We start from the raw sequence: 21,436 nt of genomic DNA, 5'->3' as shown, positions 1-21,436 counted from the left end.
CTCAAAAATGTTTTGTAGTTTTCCTCTCTATTCTGTATATATGGGGAATTACACTGATTGATTTAAGAGCATTAAATCAACCTTGCATTTCTGGGATAAACCTACTTGGTTATGATGTATTACTGTGCTTTTAATATTACTTTATATTCAATTTGTTAAAATTTTATTAAGAATTTTTGCGTCTACATCCATGAGGATGTTCGTGTGTAGTTTTCTGAAGCATTTACATAGAATTGACATTCTTCCTGAAATGTTTGATAAGTTTCATTAGTGAAGCCACCTGGGCCTAGGGCTTTGTGGGAAGGTTTTTCGTGACAAGTGTAATTTCTTTAATAGATGAACTAAATAGCCCTGTATCTCTGTTAGAGTGAGTTGATAGTTTGTGTCTTTCAAGGAATTTTTCCAGTTCATCTAAGTTGTTAAATTTATTGGCATAAAGTTGTTTATAACGTTTCCTTATTTTCCTTTAAACTCTGTAGACTCATCTCACCTCTCCCACTCCTGGAACTGGTCACTTGTGCTTCCTCTCCTTTTTTTCTGATCAGTCTGGCTAGAGGTTTGTTAATTTTATTGATTTCACATAACCAGCTTTTTGTTTTACTGGCATTCTCTATTTCCCCCATTTTATATTTTGTGATTTCTACTTTGATCTTTCTAAGTTCCTTATTTCTTATTAGGTTTAATTTGCTCTTCTTTCTCTGGTTTCTTAAGTTGAAACTGTGGTCATTGATTTGAGAACTTTTTTTCTTTTCTAACATAAATATTTGATGCTGTGAAACTTTCCTCTAAGTATTGAACTAGCTGCAACCCACAATTTTGATGTTATATTTTCATTTTCATTCAAAGCACTTCTTAATTTCACTTATTTCTTCTTTGAACCATGAGTTATTTAGTTTCTTTAGTTTATTAGTGTTTTTTAGTGTTCTTAGTTATTTAGCGTTCTTTAGTTTCTAAATATTTGGGGATCTTTCAGATATCTTCCTGGTATTTTTGATTTACTTCCTCTTTGTTCCTGAGTTAATGTGAATACCTTTAAATTTATTGAGACTTTAAAAAACTGTCTTAGAATATGGTTTATCCTGGTAAATGTTTCATGTACAGTTGGAAAAAATATACATTCTGCTGCTGCTAGGTGGAATATTCTATATCAGTTTGGCCAGGTTTGTTGGTAATGTTATTCAAATTTACTAAAGTCCTACTGATTTTCTGCCTACTTGTTTCATCAATCATTGAGAGAGAGGTACTGAAATCTCTACCTATAACTGAGAACTTTTCTAGTTAATAATATTGCCAATCTAACAGGTCTTGCTTTATGAATTTCAAACCTCTGTTTTAAAGCATATAAATGTTAAGATTTATTATGTCCTCTTGATTAATGTTTCCTTTATCTTTAGGAAAAGTCCCTCTTTATGCCCGGTAATGTTCTTTTCTCTGAAATCTATTTTGTCTGATGTTAGTATAGTCCCTCAGCTTTGTCTGATTTTTCTTATCATGATATATCTTTTTCCATCCTTTTACTTTTAACTTGGTTGCGTCTTTATATTTAAAGCAGTCTTCTTGTAGACAGCACATAGTTGGATTGTACTTTTTTACTCTATCAGTGTTAGATGATTTAATTTGAAGTGTTTAGACCATTTATAATTAGTGTGATTATTTGAGATGGCTAGGTTTACATAAACCGCCTTGCTACTTGTTTTTGTTCTGCCCATATGTCCTTTATTATCTTTTTGTCTTTTTCTGATTTACTTTGAGTATTTTTAACTCACTTTTATCCCCTTTATTGGTTTATTAGATATAATTCTTTATTGTGTTATAGGCATATCTCATTTTATTGCACCTGGCTTTGTTGTGCTTCACGGTATTGCATTTTCACAAGTTGAAGGTTTGGGGCAACCCTGCTTTGACCAAGTCTATAAGCACCATTTTCCCAACAGCATTTGCTCACTTTCTGTCTCTGTGTCACATACAGTATTTCAAACTTTGTCATTATTATTATATTTCTCATGGTGATCTGAGATCAGTGATCTTTAATGTTACTGCTACAACTCAGTGAGGGCTTAGATGACGGTTAGCATTTTTAGCAATAAACTATTCGAAAATTAAGGTATGTACACTTTTTTTTTAGTCATGATGCTCTTGCACACTTAACAGACTACAGTATAGTATAAGCATGACATTCGTATGTACTAGGGAACAAAAAAATTTGTATGACTCGCTTTATTGTGATATTCATTTTAGTGCAGTGATCCGGAACTGAACTCACAGTTATTTCCAAGGTATGCGTGTATTTTAGTAGCTGCTTTAGGGCTTGTAACACCCATTTTTAACTTATCATTGTCTACCTTTAAGTGATATTTTAGCACTTCACCTATAGCACATGAAACTTCCAGCAGTGTATTCCCATTTCTTCCCTCCTGGTCTTTGTACTATTGTCATTAATTTTACTTTTATGTGTCTTATAAACCTCATAAGTTATTAATTTTCATTTATCATTTATGCTCATGCATATTTTTCTCCTAAACTGTTAGTTCCTTGAAATTGGGATTCGTATTTGAGTCAGTGTTGGCACTTAATAGATGTTAAAAACACTTTTTAAAATAAATGCTGAAAGAGAAGGGAGGTGGTGGCAAAATGGCTCTGTTGCTTACCAAGGTGAAGTCCAGGACTGGTCCGACCAATGTAGAAATACACAATGGCAGCAACCCCCATGTTAACCAGGGTATAGACCCACTGGATCACAAACATGATAAGAAGGGACCCAACAACCTGTGGAAACAGAGTAGGAAGGGCAAGTCATCTAAGGGGTTATTACATGGTAAGCAAGATATAAGGCTAGGGCCTTAAGAAACAAGACTCCTTATCAACCTCTCATTACTCTAAATCTGAATAAGTGAAGTTCACTCACAATTCAAAAAACCTCTTTTAAACGGATATTTGGGAAGACATCCTCCTGAAAGAACCCTCTAAACAAAACAATCAGTAAATAGGTATTTCATCCTTGCCCCTTGTCCTACTACTTTCTAGGAGAAAAAAAAACTAGAGTAAAATTATGCTCATTTGGTATACCTAGAAATTTGGTGATCCAGAGGTTATCAGTGACGATTTTTAAAAGTCAAACCATTGATTAAAATAAGTAGTTCATTAAATGTAATCTTGCCATATGTGGCCTCATCTAAATTCTGATAACAAGTAATGAAATCATATTGCTCCCACTTAAGATTCCCCTCTTCCCTTCTCTACACCCCCACCCAAAAATGTCACATCTCCATTTGAATTCAGTCTTAAGGATGATTGAGATCAAAATGAAGTCACTCACCCCCAACAGAGAGATCCAGGGGTTGCATATGCGGGTGTAGAAAGAAGTTGGTCTTCTCTGGATATCTTGTTCCTGGAGCCTGGACTTTAGGAAGAAATCTAAAAAAGTAAGTGAGCCAAAATCCTTGGTTACTCATTTCTTATCAAACCCTCCAGTGTTTATATTAGCCAGTACCTATAAGCTCCTCCTCTCCAATTTTGCAACTCAGCCTAAAAGATAACTTCCACTCACCTCAACCATCAACTCCTTTAGCCACGCCTGAGGTCTGTCTTTACCAGAAAGCTTATACCTCCTAAATCTGATTTTAATCAGTCCAACCTCAGCCCATCACCTCCTTTTCGCCTCATTTGCTTTGCTGTCTCCCACCTCACTAGTCAGAGCTGCAGAGGGACCTTCAGTTAACTTGCCTAGTATGTTTTTGCTTCCTTTCACCTACCTCCTCTTTTCAATCTCCTCTCACCTAGCTTAGATCCCATGGTCCAAGACTGTCAACAAGTACTGCCTTGGATGTGAGATCTGCTTCCACACCTCAGCATTGCTCAATAGCGTACACCTAGTCTACTCATTCTCCTACTTGCTGATATAACCAGTTTACAACCTCTCCTTTCAAAGGAGAGCTTTCATATTGTCTTATTACCAAATCTACCCACCTTCTTGCATCTGTACCCTCTCTTTGCCTTTTCATTTTTAGAGTGAATGAGCAGCCCTGGCTCCTACCTAAGGCCCATCCCTACATTTGTGCCCTGCTCAAGGACTTTGCTTTTCCATCCTCTACTAAATCATCTCCATCAAATGCAAATACACTGTAATTTCTCCCACTAAACAAGTTCTCCCCCTACCTACTGTCCTATTTGTCTCCCTTATAGCAAAACTGCTCAAAATAATTGCCTATATGGTTTCTACCTTCCACTCTTCCCTCACTGACACTTAGATTATGATTGAAAAAATGAATCATGCATTGAGCATGTGGAAACCATACAACTTAATCATAACAGTGTTTCTTCTTTTTTAAAAAAAAATAGCAAGGTAATAGGGCCATCAACTCAAATCAGTCATAAACCTTGGCAGAATTTATTTTAATCCATGATTAATAAGAAGACATTTACTGAGTACTTCCTATACACAAATGCCTACATACCTAGATTTGGCATTTAGAGATATAAAAGATGGTCCTTGCCCTCAAGTCATGGAGGTATAAAAGATAAATATGATAGAAGCACATTGTAAAGGCAGATAAATATTGAGAGGATGAAGCCTTCTTCAGGGGCTAGGATGGTTTATCATTCATTTAACCTCTTGTACATTCCAAACGCTGTTCTAGGTGCTGGGGACATGAAATATGAATAGACATGGAAGGTCTCTGCTGTCATTGCACTTGCATTCAAGCAGGGAAGACACATAATAAACAAGTAAACACATACATGCTGTGATGTCAGTAGCTGATAAGTACTATGATGAATAATAAACTGGGGGAGTTCCCTGGTGACTCAGGGGGTTAAGGATCTGGTGTTGTCACTGCTGTGGCTCTAGTGCTGTGGTATGGGTTCAGTCCCTGGCCTGGGAACTTCCACATGCATTGGATGCAGCCAAAAAAGAGTGGTTATTATAAAACAACAACAACAACAATAATAAAGTGGGGTAACGGGATAGAGACTAGGGTGGGGGGTACTGTTTCAGATAGTTTTTTCAGAAAATAGCTCTTTGAGAAGAGGATATTTTAATGAACTGAGTTGTGTAAAGCAGTGAGCCATGAAGAGCTGTTGGGGAAGAATTATAGTGAAATTATAGTGAAATACAGTTGTCCCCTGGTTTTTAAGGAGGAACAGTATTGGTGAAGGACTTAGATTCTTGCCTCTCTGAGGTTTGCCAAATGTTAAGTTTACTCCTTCACACTTGATTTTTTTTTTTTTTTCTTTTTCAGCCCTACTCCTGGCATATGGAAGTTCCCAGACCAGGGATAGAATCTGAGCTGCAGCTGCAATTTATGCCATAGCTGTGGCAATGTCAGGTCCTTAACCCACTGCACCAGGCCAGGGATCAAACCTGCTGCAGACCACACTGGATCCTTAACCTGGTGCACCACAGAGAGAACTCCTCACACTTGATTTGATCCTGCACAACATCAATTATGCTGTACCCAAAGGAATTGTATGGGTGTGTGTTTTCTGAGAAACTCTGGGGAAAGTTGTAGGAAGGGGTAGGTACCCCCAGGCAAATGCAGAAAAGATTTTTGTTTGTTTGTTTGTCTTTTTGTCCTTTTTAGGGCCACACTCACAGCATATGGATGTTCCCAGGCTAGGGGTCCAATTGGAGCTGTTGCTGCTGGCCTACACCAGAGCCACAGCAACACCAGATATGAGTTTCATCTGAGACCTACACCACAGCTCACAGCAATGCTGGGTCCTCGACCCACTGAGGGAGGCCAGGGATTGAACCCGCAACCTCACGGTTCCTAGTTGGATTCTTTTCCACTGCACCATGACGGGAACTCCCTCAGTGCAGTTTTATATATCAGCTGTGTGAGGGAGAATTCAGGCAAGGATGCTCGATGACTTTGAATAGGTATGACAATACCGGTGGACAATTATTCAGAATTCTGAGCAGCTATGGTTTTAAAATCCTTCCAAAAAGACTGAAGGAACTTTTTAATCTTTTTAAGGGCTATGCTAGAAAAAATAAGCCTTACCGACTTAAAGGTGGAAGGAGACAGTTTCTCACATTAGAAATACTAGAATAATAACTAGGAAGACGACTTTATCAAGCTTTAGTCACGAAACAAACAATCAGGTAAACAGAACCATGCATGAGACATGTTAAAAATATCAAATATAATAAACATAATGCATAACATTAACTTGTCTTTTAAAATCTAGTGGTATGTCTAACAAGTTCTATGTTCACAAAACCCATGCAGATACAAAGACTTTAAATATGAAGGGGGAAAACAATTATGCCCATTTTAAAAATCATGAATTTAAGTAATTTTATAAAAACTACTTAAAATCAATACTAAACCATCTCTGGAAACGTCCTCCATAACTTTATCAAAATAAATAGTCCTGGTTGGCATGTACGAATGGAGAATGTACATTGTTATAGTCCACAAAGGATCATGTTTCAAGTTCATGCGGTATTTTGTTGTGTGGATTCTACAGTCTTTTAACCCCTTTCCAAATGCTGTGCACTAAAGTTATTTCTAGGTTGTCACTAGCACCAACAATGCAGCTATGACAATCATATCTTATTGGTACATATTTTATGGTCTGTTGTTTGGTTTGGGGTTGTTTCTTTGATATACAATTCCCTGCGCAGATTTACTAAGGTGGAGCAATTAGTTTAATATTTCCTGTTACATCTTGAAAGATCCCGCTTCAGAAAGAATGAACTGGTGAGACTTTTAACTATGGCAATGCGAAGAGGTCAGTGAATCTTCGCCCTGAGAGGCAGGTATATAACTAGACAAAATCATCAACAAAACAAAACAAAACAAAAACCACTCAGGGCTCTGGAAATATACCAGATGGAGACAACACACTAAGAATGTTTGTTTTTCAAAGACCGCTGGAGCCCAGGGTAAGAACAGTGAGAGTTTGTGATCTTCAACCTGGGCTGCTCCCATCCCTACCCCAGTTCCTAGCAGCATGCAGCTGGCCCCTGTGTCTCCACCACCCACGAGGCTCCCACTCTCTGCCAGGAGATCTGTGTGAGTTTGGAAGCACAGTCAAAGTTGCGGCCAGTCCTCTAGTGTCCCCTGGCTTGGAGCTTTGCCCGTCTCTTATAGGCCCCTTGGGCAGGGGACCATGGGGAGCTACTGAGCCTCCATGGCTCTCTCATTTCTAGGGTCTTCCCACTAAATTTCTGGCTGGTCCCCGGCTCATCCTAGCTGGGTCCGCTCCCCCAGGCCAGCAGATCTGAGGGTTTCCTCATTCCACCTTCTCCCGGGTGCAGCACATTGAGCCTATAAAGGCACAGCCCCCAAGTTTGCCCCCTCTGGCAGCAAAACTGTTGGTTTCTGAAGAAATCATGGCCCCACACCTCCTGAAATGGATGAAACACCAATCCATAGATCCAAAAGGAATGACTCCAGGGACATTGCTTCCAGCAGTGTGTACATACACCCGGTTACCACGCACCCACCCTTGTTAATTTAAATTTTTGACAGCTGAAAGATATACAAGGATATTTTAATGGTGGTTTAACTTGGGTTCATTTAATCAGTATCGCGGCCCAGTTCATACCAGAGACTGACCCCAAGCAGCACACCCTTTGTGTAGTGGTTAAGAACACAGGTTCTAAAGTGAGATGAACCTGGCTTCAAATTCTAGCTGTCTCATATCCCAAGCAAGCATTTAACTTCCCTAGGCCTCACTTTTGTCCTCTGGGCAAGGTAATAACAATGCCTAAATCTGAGCCGAGCTGAGAGAATCTGTTTTAAGTGATCATCTTCATGCTAGGTACCTGGGACGGGCTCAGTACATGCTGCCTGTTTTTAACCACTAACAACATTCAACACCAACCATAAAAGTCAGCTTGGTGAGTGGACAACATATGAGTCTGGGCATCAGCTTTTCAAACGTAAACTGCGCATTCATCTCTTCCGGCCTCTCTTTAGCAGAATCTGGATTTTGACCTTCCTGTTTTTAAAAATAATACGCGTTGGAAGGTATGCTTTTATCAGTTGTGTTTGTCAGAATAATTGTTTCCTTCTGTGACACTGTGTTGTGCAAATGTTTTTTTATTTCTGTTTAATCAGATCCTTTTGGTCTTTGATGATGTCTTCAATAGTCAGAAATCTCTCTCTTGTGCAGCTGTTATAAATAAGGAATGTGTGGCTCTATACGGTATCAAATACAGCCCCGAGTTAATTTTTCTGATCCATTTGCTCTCACCAATATTTACTCACTAGTGCTTTGATTCTTAGTATTTTATGGCATCTGGTGGCATCACATATTAGGTTCTTCTAATAATTTAACTCTAGCGGGAGTTCCCGTTGTGGTGCAGTGGTTAACGAATCCAACTAGGAACCATGAGGTTGCGGGTTCGGTCCCTGCCCTTGCTCAGTGGGTTAACGATCCGGTGTTGCCGTGAGCTGTGGTGTAGGTTGCAGACACGGCTCGGATCCTGCGTTGCTGTGGCTCTGGCGTAGGCCGGTGGCTACAGCTCTGATTCAACCCCTAGCCTGGGAACCTCCATATGCCGCGGGAGCGGCCCAAGAAATAGCAACAACAACAACAATAACAATAACAACAAAAGACAAAAAAAAAAAAATTTAACTCTAGCTACTCTTTACCATATCAGTGGTTCAATTTTTAGCCAAGATTTGCACAATCGTTCATCAATTTAATTAGTCCTTGCTGAGTGTTTGTCAGTGTCATGTACTATGGTGGGAATATTGTTGATAAGCACAAGGTGGAAAGACATGGTTTGGGACTAAAGGACTCACAGACAAGGGCTAAAGGGATAAAACTGAATATTTCTTTTTCTTAAGACAGATGAGTAGGCCCAAAGACAAAAGTGTAAACAAATGTATAAAACAAAGCGATAAAGATTTTCTAACACTAGGGTGACTCAAACGTTATGCATGCACAGGAGAAGAAATGAGGGAAGGCTTCTGAAACAGGGTCTGAAAAGTCAAATGGTCTTTGAACCACAAGCCAGGATTTTTCAGATGGAAAAGGAGGAAATGACGCGATTGGAGAAGGCAGGATCGTGGGTGCGAAGGCAGGAAGGAATACGGAACATGACGGGTCTGGGGCACATGTCTGGGTGTGACTGGACATATGCGTGTGGGCTGTCATGAGAAAAGCGGCCAGGAAGGTAGGATGGGGCAGGATTGCCAAGAAGCTGTCAAACCACAACAAGATCGAAGGCATTAGATTCCAGTGAAAGCTCTTATGTAAGAGAGACAAGATGAGAATTTTATTTCAGAAAGGTCATTCAGTGGACAATGAGAAGGAGAAAGAGAATGTGGGAGAATCTGGACGCAGGAGACTTTGCGGAGGGTAACAAGAGTCTGGGTGCCAGATGATGGGGGTTTGCACCAAGGTGAAGGCAGTAAGGATGGAGGAGAGGGAGGGATCAATAAGAGCTCAGGACAGTCCTGAGATGGAGCACCTTCACCGGTCAAACGTCACACACTGACCACACATCTCTCCTGAAAACCAACTGAGAAGACATAACAAGAATTGAACAGGCAAAACTCCAAAAGCACAAGGAGAATGAGAGAGGAAAGATAATAACAGGGCTTGGAAGGTGGAAAGGTGATGGAGGAGTGATAATAGACGGAGCAGAACAGAAAAGGACGAGCTCTAGGGCCCACAGAGAGGAGAGGGTGCAGGCAAGGAGCAGCTCAGTGCGTCCCGGCAGACCCCACAAAGGTCACGACCAGGAAGTAGCTGTCCTTGGGAAGTGATAAGGTGTCAGGGGCTGGCAGCAAGACTGTATATGAAACAGGTGGATATCAAGTTCCTTCCCTCTGGCCTTGCAGCTGGGAAATGACTCTTCTTTGCCTGACCTCCTCCCCAAGGGAGGAGAGGGTTCCTCTGAAGAAATAAAACCAGAAAGACTCCAGACTTGGGACACCAGGCATAGCAAAGAATGGAGGAATGGAGCTAGAAACTGGAGGATTCGATGAAAGTCTATATCCTAAACAGGGGGTCACTCCTACTCCCTTATGTCACCTGGCTCCTGAATACAGCCATCTAGGGGACTGCCAGGCAAGAGATTAAAGGACTCCTCTCTGGAGGAAAATATCCAGCGGGTCACCTTTGGGGGTCCTCCTGTGACAAAGCTAGTCTACCCCCTGATCATTCTAGAGTAAAGGACCCTAATCTATATGCCCTGCCTAGGACAGATCTTCTAAATAGCTTTTTAATACTTACTTCTCTAAGCAGGAAGAGAAATCAAAATCAAAAGAGCAACAGATATTTTTATAAAGCTTCTAATATAAAAGAGAGTGAAACCAAAGAGAAAAGACTCTAAAGGGAGAAAAAACTATAAAGGGAGAATAAGTAATATTACCAGAGAGACAAATATTGTGCCCATAAAACAAGAATGAAATGATGTTAAAAAAAATTTTTTTTTTGTCTTTTTAGGGATGCACCTGAGGCATATGGAGGTTCACAGGCTAGGGGTCCAATCGGAGCTACAGCTGCCAGCCTACACCACAGCCACAGCAATGCCAGATCCAAGCCATGTCTGCGACCTACACCACAGCTCACAGCAACGCCAGATTCTTAACCCACTGAGCAAGGCCAGGGATCAAACCTGCAATCTCACAGTTCCTAGTCAGATTTGTTTCTGCTGCGCCACGATGGGAACTCCCAAAAATTTTTTTAAAGGATAAGGACAAATCAGGTTATAACCTAGAGCTCTTGGAAATTAAGAACTGGATAATTTGGGCACAGACTATTGTTACCCAATCTCCCCTTCTTCCTAAAGAAAAAAGCCACATGACTTCACGCGAAACAGCAATATACCAGCTCAAAAGACCTTTCTCAGCCTTTGAGAATGGCTGGAAAGGCTAGAGAATCAAGTTCAGGGCTATGTAGCCAGAACAATGCTCAAAGTTACATGCCAGAGCAGTCTGGTAGGGACGCCCCTGCTGCAGGCACCAGGGTCTAGACACTGCAGCCCGCCCACTGGCCCTGAAAGCCCTGGACACTGGAGCCAGGAATGTAGTCATCCTGCAACCACCACCATGCTTCCAGAGAGTTCCTCAAACTCTCCATTTCTTCAGGTTTCCAGTTCTCAGTTCCAACTATACAGAGGGCTCATCTGATCAGCCAAGCCTGGTTCTGTGCCTGAACTCTGGTTATAGAAGGGGCTGGAAAACTGAGTATCTGACATTTTCAGTCTTAAGTGTGCAAGGCTTGCTTTGCTTCCCACCAAGACTCATAACATTAGAAATTCTTCAAATATAGGGAGGTCATTCAATGCTGGGTAGGCTTTAAAAAAAAAAAAAAGACACAAGTCTATCATAACATTGTATCTCTTGTTCCCTGGATCTGACACAGAAGTATCTGATAGATTCCAACACAACAGCTTTCTAGCAGGCCTAGAGAACTGAAGATCTAGGGTGGATTGGGACAGGAAACAGAAGACAGAGGCAGGGAAAAAAACAAATGGGTATGACACATTTCTAAAGAATCTGAGCATCTAGAAAATAACATTGAGAGGCGGTTGCCATATCCATCAGAGCAGGTAGAGAAAAATGAGGACAGAAAACCAAGCAAATGAAAAAAAAAAAAAAACAAAAAAAACCCAAGGCTATTATTAACTCCAGTAAACAGGAAAAGTTGGACAAAAAAGGAAATGTAATCATAGTATAATATATGGCTCAGAGTTAAGCAATATTTACTTAATCGTAATAGTATGAATACTAGCTATTAAGTTAAAAACTGATACAATTACATTGGGGGCACTGGATGAGAAATCAGAGTGGTACAAATGAGTTATTTCCTCATTTATCATAATAGGAAATAAAATATGATATTTGAAATGGACATATCAAGAAGTAGCAACATAAATATATTATCTAGTAACATGAAGGTTAACAGAAGAAAAAACTTTCTGATTGAAAGTGGAATTTGCTGGGATTGTGACTAAGGGGTAGAGAAGGGTAGGAGGCAATGTATGCAAGAGTGGGAACTGCCATACGAGATTTATGTCCGATTTTGTGACTTTTAATTCCACATGGCTTATTAAACTGTACCCTTCTTAACTTTGCCAAAAATAAAATAATTTTAAAAATGTTAATAATGTTCCCACTATTAAAAATCTGCCACCAATTTGAGGTAAAGAGGGAAAGCAGGTGTGCAGAAGAACATAAAGCATTTACTTTGGAACACTTCCTTCTCTGTCCCCATCTCTCTCCTCCTCTTTGCCCACACTTGTCTGTACGGATCTCAGGGGGCAGGTTAATGAGGAGGAAACCTGGGCTTCAAATACAGGGAGACCTGGGGGTGACGTCCAGCTGTGCAAAGTATCAGCTCTGAGGCTCCTCTGTGACCTCACTGGGCCTCGGGACCTTCATTTGCAAACTAGAAAATCCTAGTATCTATTATATTAGCCATGATAATATAGGCAAAGCATCGAGAGTATGGAAGACTCTAAATTCCAAGTTCTCTCTTTCTCTCAGAATTTTTCACACCCTGGAAGCCTCTTGTTGGGGAGTCTCTCCCTGTGTCTCTGTGTTGGCAGATTTGAGGAAGCAAAGAAAAGCTGTGCTCCTTTAGCCCCGTCTCTCCGTCCCCTGCTGCCTAGTTTGGGAGATTCATCTTGCGGAGACAAAACACACTGCGTCCTTGCCAGGCAGTTTGTCACGACACATTTCCACTCCCCTTGAAAGGAAAAACTGGTTTCATTCATGGTGGCTGCGTTTTGAGTAAAATGAAATTAATATTCAATTATGAGCCATGGCTCCCAGCTTTAACATGTAGGAGTAGACAGAAATTTCTGTTTAAAATCACCTATCTATAACAGAGTAGAATTACAAACTCAGTTGATAGCTGACCATGATTTTTTTTTTTTTTTTTTTTTTTTTTTTAGGGTCACAGGTGTGGTATCTGAAAGTCCCCAGGCTAGGAGTCCAACCAGAGTTGCAGCTGCCGGCCTACACCACAGCCACAGCAACGTGGGATCCGAGCCGCATCTGGGACCTAACACCACAGCACATGGCAATGCCAGATCCTTAACCCACTGAGTGAGACCAGGGTCGAACCCACATCCTCATGCATACTAGTCAGGTTTGTAATCTGCCGAGCCACAACGGGAACTCTCAGACCATAAAATTTTAAAATAAATACCCAACAAAACTAACAAGCACTTTAAACCCATCTATAAAATGAAGCAGCTAAGGACTTGGAAGAGGGTTGAGACAGCTGAGTAGTCACCCAAATTAGGTTCCAAAGCACCCACCTTCTCCACTCAGCCTTGGCTGGATACTCGGCTCAGGGACAAGTTGCTCTCCACAGGCTCCCCCAGGCTGAGTCCCTTCAGAACTTCTGGGACGCTGTGTGTCCCCGTAGGGCTCCTGCCTCTCCCAGGAGGCAGCAGGCCATCCGTCAGACCCTTCAGGAGTGAAGGAAGCAGGGGAGCTGAGGTCCAAGAGGAAGCTCTCCTGCAGGGTTTGCTTGGTGGCCTTCTTGGTCTTCCCCTTCTGATTCTCGGGGATCCCGTGGCTCTCTCCGCCCCTGGGCTGGTTGCTCTCAAGCTTCCTGGTGAGCTGGAGGAGCTGGTCCATGTCCTTGGTGAATTCTAGCAGAGTGCCCTCAGACAGGCTCTGGGCAACACCCTCAGAGCCATAGTGGGGAACTTTCTCCAAGAGCAGGTGCTCAGAGCAGTTGAGGGCTCCCAGGCCCTCTCCGGGCGCTGACTCGGGCACCCTCGGGAGGCCACAGGCACCCATGGACAGGGAGAAGTAAGAGTAATCCACCGCGATGTATGTCAGCATGAAGTTGATGGTGACGATGGGAGCCAGGACGTTCACCTGACCCACGAGGACAAAGGCCATGGTCACCAAGCTGGTCAGGCAGATGGCAGCTACGGGTGTTTTATTTGGCCCTTTCTACGGGAACAAAAATAACATGCAGGACCACGGAATTTCAGAAGAAAATCACATCATATGATAGAAACACAATTCATAATGGTTCAGCCACTTGGCCCATGTGACTCTTGGTGGGTTAATAACTGTTCGTCTGCACACTTGGGATAATGATATCCACCCTCAGGGTTATTATGAGATCAGAGCCAATGCACATACACGGTGGCCCTGGCTCACACTGGGCGCCCCACACAACCAATGGGCGTTAGTTGCCTTAGTAACTATTAATATGGGGCAATACTACAGGACAGGGACTTCACAAATATTTCTCCTTTTGTCTTTTCATTGGATTTCAAAGAGGTACAAAATGGATCCTTCCCATGCATTAATGAAGAAAATGACCTTAAGAGGAGTGGCAGACCTTGGAAGACGTAGCAGAATCATCAGTGGCTGAGGTGGGGGAATTCTGACACTAAACATGCATGCAGGGAGTTCCCGTTGTGGCACAGCGGAAACAAATCTGACTAGTATCCATGACGATGCGGGTTCGATCCCTGGCCTCACTCAGGGAGTCGGGATCTGGCGTTGCCATGAGCTGTGGTGTAGGTCACAGATGAGGCTTGGATCCCACATTGCTGTGGCTGTGGTGTAGGCCAGCAGCTGCAGCTCCAATTCCACCCTTAGCCTGGGAATTACCATATGCTGCAGATACAGCCCTAAAAAGCAAAACAAACAAACCCACAAACATGCACATACTCACATACACACATTTATGCACATATGTTATTAATGGACATGAGTGTGGTGACCTTCAGGAGGACAGGAGAAGAGAAAAGGTGCTAACTTCATATAATCTGTCATTTGACAGAAGTTATTCATCCATCACTGACACTGTTCTTGAGCCAAATGCAATAGTCACCTCTCAGTCCTCATCTTCCTTGACCTAAGGATTACATTTGATCCTGCTGGTCACTCCCTGATGTCCTTACTTCTCTTGGTCCATCTCCTGTCTCACTGACTCCTCCTTCTTAGTCTCTGTTGCTGGCTGCTCCACATCTCTGAAAACTGTACTTAAATCAACCCTGAGCTCCATCCTCAGACCTCTTCTCTTTTCTGTCTGTTTCCTTTCTTCTCACTCAGGTTCGTGGCTCTAAATATAAGCATAATGCTCTCAAACTCCCAAATTTGAATCTCCAGCCTGAAAAGTTGCTATAAACTCCAGACTTAAATGTTTAACTCACCATCACCATCTCTGGTTGATGTCTAGTAGGATCTCAGACCTAATATTTCCAAAACCAAACTGCTGATCCCCCAATGTCCTGCCTCTCAAGTTCCACTCCTTCTGTAGCCTTGTCCAGTTCAGCAAAGGGCCATCCCATCCTTCTAGCTGTTCAGTCAAGCAAAATACTTGATGCCTCTTCTCATTCTCTCATTCTCCTTCCGCAAATATTTTCAGCCTTACCCTCAGGATATACACAGGATCTAACCACCACTCCCACCTCCTTCATGCCAGCACTTGGGAAGGGGAGGGAAGGCATGTGAGCCACTTCCAGATCTGACCTGTGAACCTCCCAGGTGTGTTCCTTCAAGTACAGTCCTCTTACTAAGGGTTGGAACAGAGGGCAACCTTCGAAGTCACAGGTTGAAGACAGCAAAGTCATCCATGGCCTGAGGATCAAAGGCCCTATTGAATGACACCTTCCCTAGAACCTCAGAGTAAACATTTTACATACATTTGATAGTTTTTGAAAATTCCATTTTTGAATATATTTGCTACACCTGTTGGCACACTCTACCAAGAAAACTACCAAGAATAGAGTAAATCCTCATAAACTAACAAGAACTTAAAAGCAGGGTCTTAGGTAGGCTGGAGGAGGTCCTAGGTGAGCTACAGGGATGCTAGTGGTCTAGGCCAGGACTCTGAAAAGGGTGGGCTGTAAAGTGATAAAAGAGTCACACGTGAACCTCTGTTACCAAAAGAAAAAACCAGACAAGCCACAGGATGGGAAAAAAATATTCGTTAAGACATGTAACTGACAAAGGGTAACCCAGAATATACAAAGAATCCTTACAAAATAATTAGAAGACAGACAACCCCCTAAAGAAAATGTGCAAAAGAATGCCTACTCAACATATGAAAGAGGCCCAACCTCATTAGCAGTCAGGGAAATGCAAATTAAAACCAGAGCAAGATCCCATTAAACGCCTACCAGATTGGCAAAAATTAAAACATCTGATAATATCAAGTATTGGCAAGAACACAGAGGAGTGGGAACACTTGCCCACTGCTGAGAGGAGTGTAAATTAACACATACTTTGAACAAAGAGTGCAGTGTTATCTAGTAAGTGCAGATATACACACCTTACAATTGGACGAGTCCACCAACTGGTACATAGTCTGGAAGACCTCCACCCTTGACCCAGTCTACTACAGGAATGCTGGCTGCACTATCTGCAACAGTCCCAAATTGGGACATATCACGACAGCAGAATGAATAAATCAATTGCAGCAAATGAGGACATGTGACACAGGGATGACAATAAACAGGCTGCTGCTATAAGCAAAATCATGGATGAATCACACAAACATAACGATACCCGAAAGCAGCACGACACATTTATATAAAGTTTAAAAAACAAGCCAAACTGGACTATTTTGTTTAGAGATACATACAGAGGATGCAATCCAGAGTTGGCAAACTATGGTCCCTGTGCCGGATCTGGCCACCATCTGCCCACAAACTAAGCATGGTTTACATTTTTAAATAGTTGGGGGGAAAAAAATCAAAGAAGAGTAATATTTTGTGACACATGAAAATTACATTAAATTCTAATTTCAGTGTCCATAAACAAAGTTGTATTGGAAGATAGCCACGCTTACCCCAATAGCTATTGTCTGTGGCAACTTCTGAGCTACAGGAGCAGAGTTGGGCAGTTGTGACAGAGACCAGAAGGCTTGCAAAGCCCAAAGCATGTACTATTGGGTGCTTTTCAGAAAAAGTTTGCTGGTTCCTGAGCAAAACTACAAAGAAAGCAAGGAAATGATCTCAGGAGCAAGGACAGTGGCTTCCATAGTGAGAGGGATGGGGCTGTGACCAGAAAGGGAAGGTGGAAGGTGGCATCTGGGGGCTGGCAGTGTTCCTGCCCGGATGGAGGTCACACGACGTTCACTTCAGTATCCTTATTTAGATTGTTCACATCGGTTTTATGTAGTTTTCTGTACGCTGAATGTATCGCCTAAGATTTTTTAAAAGTTTTTTCTCTCCCCCATTAAAAAAGAAAACGTGCTAATAAAATTTAATCATACGTAAAGAGGCTTTGAAAAAAAAGCTTCAAAGTTAAAAGGCAAGTCACAGCTAGGGAAAAGATTTGTAAAACATGTAGCAGAGAAACAGCATCTATCACCTGAGAAGAAAAAGGCCAACAATCCCAGAAAAAAGAGACAGATGACTCTTCGAGGAAAGGACCCTCCCTGTGATTCCTAGCAAGAGTAATGGAAAGTGCGAGTACCCTAAGATGCCATGTCTCACTGCACCGCTGACAAAAATTCCCACCTGACAACCAGCGGCGGACAGGCTCACTGCGGACTCGGAGGAGCTCCGCAAGCGTGCAAGCGGCAATCCACATGCCGTGTCCAAATGTGCACGATTATAAACCAAGCTAATAACCTGTTCAGTCAATATGGTCTACCTTCTGGGGTTCCCACTGTGGCACAAGGGGATCGATTGGTGGCAGCACTGCAGCGCCAGGACACGAATTCCATCCCTGGCTTCGAGGTTAAAGGATCTGGCGTGGCCACAGCTACAGCATACGTCACAACTGCAGCTCGGATCTAATCCCTGGCCTGGGAATTCCATATGCTGCAGAGCAGCCAAAAAAGAAAAAGAAAACAGAACCATGTATGTATGTGTATGCATATATATATGTATATGTATATATATATATACATATATATATATATGTGTGTATATATATGTATATACGCTATCTTCCTTCCTTGGCAAATTTACCTTCAGGATGATGGGGAAGGCCAGGTTCAAGTTTACAATTCTGGCCCTCCCCAGAGTTCCTCACTGGAGGATGCAGCTTACAGCCCACCACCCGCATCCTCCCAGATGACACCACAGGGAGCCTCATACTCACATGTGGACTCGTAGGTCCATACCCTGGCCCATGAGAGTACAGGTTCAGGAAAGAGGCCCTGGAAGACCTGGATGTGGCAGATGGACATCTGGGCAGTGAATTCCAGCCTGTAGCCTACCTGGACCGTGGTCTAGAAGGGAGGCATGGGATTCAGATGGGCATGTCCTTTTGACCTTATGAATTTCTTACAGAACAGAGCCCTATAAAGCAAGGTCTTTTGGTCCAAATCTAATACTCATGCTAGCTGCTGGGAAACAAGAACTCTCATCCATTGCTAGTGGAAGCACAAAATCCAATGGAAGCTGTTCCGGCAACATCTATTAATAATAAAAATGCACTTACCCTTTGACCGGCAAACCCACTTGTGAAAATTTATCTTGTAAATATATCTATCTGCACATGTACAAAACTGGACACACACACACATACAAGAGTATTCTTTGTAGCACTGTTTACTGGAAGCCATATGATCTACAAGGAACTGGTTAATAACCTATGGTACAGACACATGATAGAAAAAGAATGAGAAAGTTCTCCCTATGTTTATATGAATAGATTTCCAAGCGGCATTAAATGAAGAAAAACAAGGGGTAGAACAATGTATGTAGAACATGATCTTTATAAAAATAGAGGAAAGTTCCCGTCGCAGCTCAGCGGCTAATGAACCTGACTAGTATCCATGAAGATTCGGGTTTGATCCCTGGCCTCGCTCAGTGGGTTAACGATCCCGCATTGCCATGAGCTGTGGTGTAGGTCGCAGACATGGCTCAGATCCAGCATTGCTGTGGCTGTGGTGTAGGCCAGCAGCTACAGCTCTGGTTTGACCCCTAGTCTGGGAGCTTCCATATGCTGCAAGTGTAGCCCTAAAAAAGACATTAAAAAAAAAAAAGAGGGGAGAAGGATTCATAAAAAAATAATAAAACCAGTTACTGACAGAGCATGGGCATGGGTGAGGCAAGAGTAGAAAGACTCATAATAAGAGCAAAAATTCTCAGGGTATACCTTTTATACCATTTCTAGCTTTGAGTCCCATATATATATAATCTAATTAAAAATAAATGAAATTAGGAGTTCTCGTTGTGGCGCCGACTAGGAACTATGAGGTTGGGGGCTCGATCCCTGGCCTTGCTCATGGGTTAAGGATCCGGCGTTGCTGTGAGCTGTAGTGTAGGTCGCAGATGCAGCTCAGATCCCGTGTTGCTGTGGCTGTGGCTGTGGCTGTGGCCAGCGACTATAGCTCCGATTAGACCCCTAGTCTGGGATCCTCCATGTACCGCAGGTGTGGCCCTAGAAAAGACATAAATAAATAAATAAATAAAATTAAATGAAAATAAAAGGCATATGTCACAGGTAACTATGAGCCCTCCAACAAATGGGGGGCTGGGCATGGAAAGAAGGTGGGGAAGGAGCCCTGTGGGTCTCCAACAACAAAGAAATTGACCACAGCTTGCAAAACACATTACTGGGAAGTAGGGTTCTCTCTGTGTATTTCTTTCACCCCTTCAGTTTTAGGAATGTCTCATCTGATTGTTTCATGACTCAACCAAGTTGTATCAGTTAGGGTTTTGGTCATGATGATTGACAGGAGCCCAGAGACCACAGGTGGGGGGAATCATCATAAAGCAGCCCTAATGCGAAGGTGAACCTCCAGGAAAGAGTTAGAGCTGCGACAATCAGCTCCCTTCTGCACCAAGAGTTACTTCCTTCTACGCTAAACTTGGAGGATCTGGGATTTACTTTTATTAAAGGTTGTGGCACTCCCTTCCCCTGCTGTGCAGGGCCCACAGTGCTGCTGTGACAGTTAGCTCACCCAGTGCTAAAGGGCCCTGGGTGGTCATGACACTGAGAGATGCTTTGTCTAATGGCCCCAGACGAAAGGAGCCAGAGGATAGGGGTGCATTCTTGTTTCCCCCCGCCAGAACTTGACCAGCAGCTCTCAACAGAAACACTTTAGCAATTTCTTGGCCAATGATCAGTTTGGTGGTAAAATGCACATTCCTCAAAGAAAGGGTCACTCACCCCTTGCCCCAGACAGGCCAGCGTGGGGATCACTTTCTCCTGGGCAATGCACTGCAGGATCCGGGGGGCTCCATACAGGCCTCCCATACAGGAGGCCAGAGATGAGATGTACAAGCCCAAAAGGAACAAGAAGCCCACCAGGGACACCTATAGGAGGAAAGAATTGCATTATCCAGGGTCTGAAACTGCTTATGTTCCCATCTGCTCCCTGGGCATCCACCCACCCCCACTTCATCTGATCACGAATCCTCTAGACTCAACATCTTGGATCGAGTTCCAATAGCCCAGCCCCACCCCACTTCCTTGGCACTACCACCATTTCAGTCTGAGTCACCATCGCATCTTGTGTGGACTGCACAGAGGTTCTCGAGTTGAGTGTGATCAGACTCATCTGGAGTGCTTGTTAAAACACAGACTTCTGGGCATTCCCGTCATGGTGCAGTGGAAACAACTCTGATTCGGATCCATGAGGACACAGAATCAAGTGGCCAAGCTCTACCCACACTTCATCGTCCCCAAGCCTCTGCCATCATGACCAAAACTCACATCTGATCATGATGCACCTGCTGTAAAAGTATCAACATCTCCCCGCTGCCCTGACCTGGTCTGTGGCTCTTCTAGCCCCATACCCTGCACACTCAGAATCATACTGGCATGATGTCTCTGCCTGCTGAAACCCTCTGTCCAGGCCCTTCATCTACTGACTGTCTGTCAGACCCCCAGTTGTGCTTCAGGACCCAGCACAGACCTGCCCTCCTCCATGAGGCCCCACACCCACCCCTGACATCAGTGGGTGCTCCTCAGGGCTCCATGGCACGTCTGTGTGGGGTTGTGGAGCCCCAGGCACACTGTCTCCTCCACTAGCTTCATTTCCACGGGGCTCTTGTCTGGTTCATGCTGGCACACTTGGTGCCAACGCAGAGATGTAAGTGCTGAATGAGGGAATGAGACCCGTGATCCACAGGGCCCACAAGCCACCCACAGGTAGAGTAAGAGAGGGGACAGTTGTGTGCCGCTTGGTGTCCTCTTGCAAAAGGTCAGTGCTGCTGGCCGTGCAGCTGTGTCACACACTGTCCATCATGAATCCATTGTCTCGTCCCGAGTGGGACCTCATCTGTACCACAGGGAAATCACTCTCTCTTTTCTTGAGTATTTGAGATGCCTTCTCCTTTCTACTTTAGGCGAATGGCTGAACTGTGTATTCCAAGTGCTCGTTTATCCGACTATTCCAGTTGGGTTAGATTTCATTCATGGTTTTGTCACTTACATCCTTCTCCATGAAGACTCTCCTCACCCCAGTTTTTATGTCCTTGCAGCAAGCAGGTCAGTGGTATCAAGCTATTCTGAATACTGGCTAGACCTCTTTCCTGGCCCCCAAAACATCATCAGAAACCTGCATCAGCCAGAATTCTTGA

The 21,436-nt window shown here is 43.1% G+C and overlaps 1 protein-coding gene across 14 annotated transcripts in view; it reads right to left on the bottom strand.

Annotated features, from left to right (window-relative positions):
• Nucleotides 1–21,436, bottom strand: part of SLC12A8 (solute carrier family 12 member 8) — a 143,097-nt gene that overhangs the window by 9,745 nt on the left and 111,916 nt on the right. For 12 of the 14 annotated variants that reach the window (XM_021070217.2, XM_084990910.1, XM_084990906.1 and 9 more), the window contains 4 exons: nucleotides 20,022–20,168; nucleotides 13,235–13,883; nucleotides 3,317–3,414; nucleotides 2,649–2,766 (listed from right to left, as the gene is read on the bottom strand). In XM_021070217.2, coding sequence (XP_020925876.1) covers nucleotides 2,649–2,766; nucleotides 3,317–3,414; nucleotides 13,235–13,883; nucleotides 20,022–20,168 — 1,012 coding nt within the window. Of the gene's footprint in view, nucleotides 1–2,648; nucleotides 2,767–3,316; nucleotides 3,415–13,234; nucleotides 13,884–17,840; nucleotides 18,133–20,021; nucleotides 20,169–21,436 lie in introns of those variants that run through there. The other 2 variants (XM_084990915.1, XM_084990916.1) reach the window with 1 other exon arrangement.

Source organism: Sus scrofa, chromosome 13, assembly GCF_054392235.1.
Source record: "Sus scrofa isolate SSC_HxYL_T2T_F1_AM1 chromosome 13, Sscrofa_HxYL_maternal_Yorkshire_Landrace_v2.0, whole genome shotgun sequence".
Taxonomy (NCBI): Eukaryota; Metazoa; Chordata; class Mammalia; order Artiodactyla; family Suidae; genus Sus; species Sus scrofa.
This window is presented reverse-complemented; position numbering and strand designations above follow the sequence as displayed.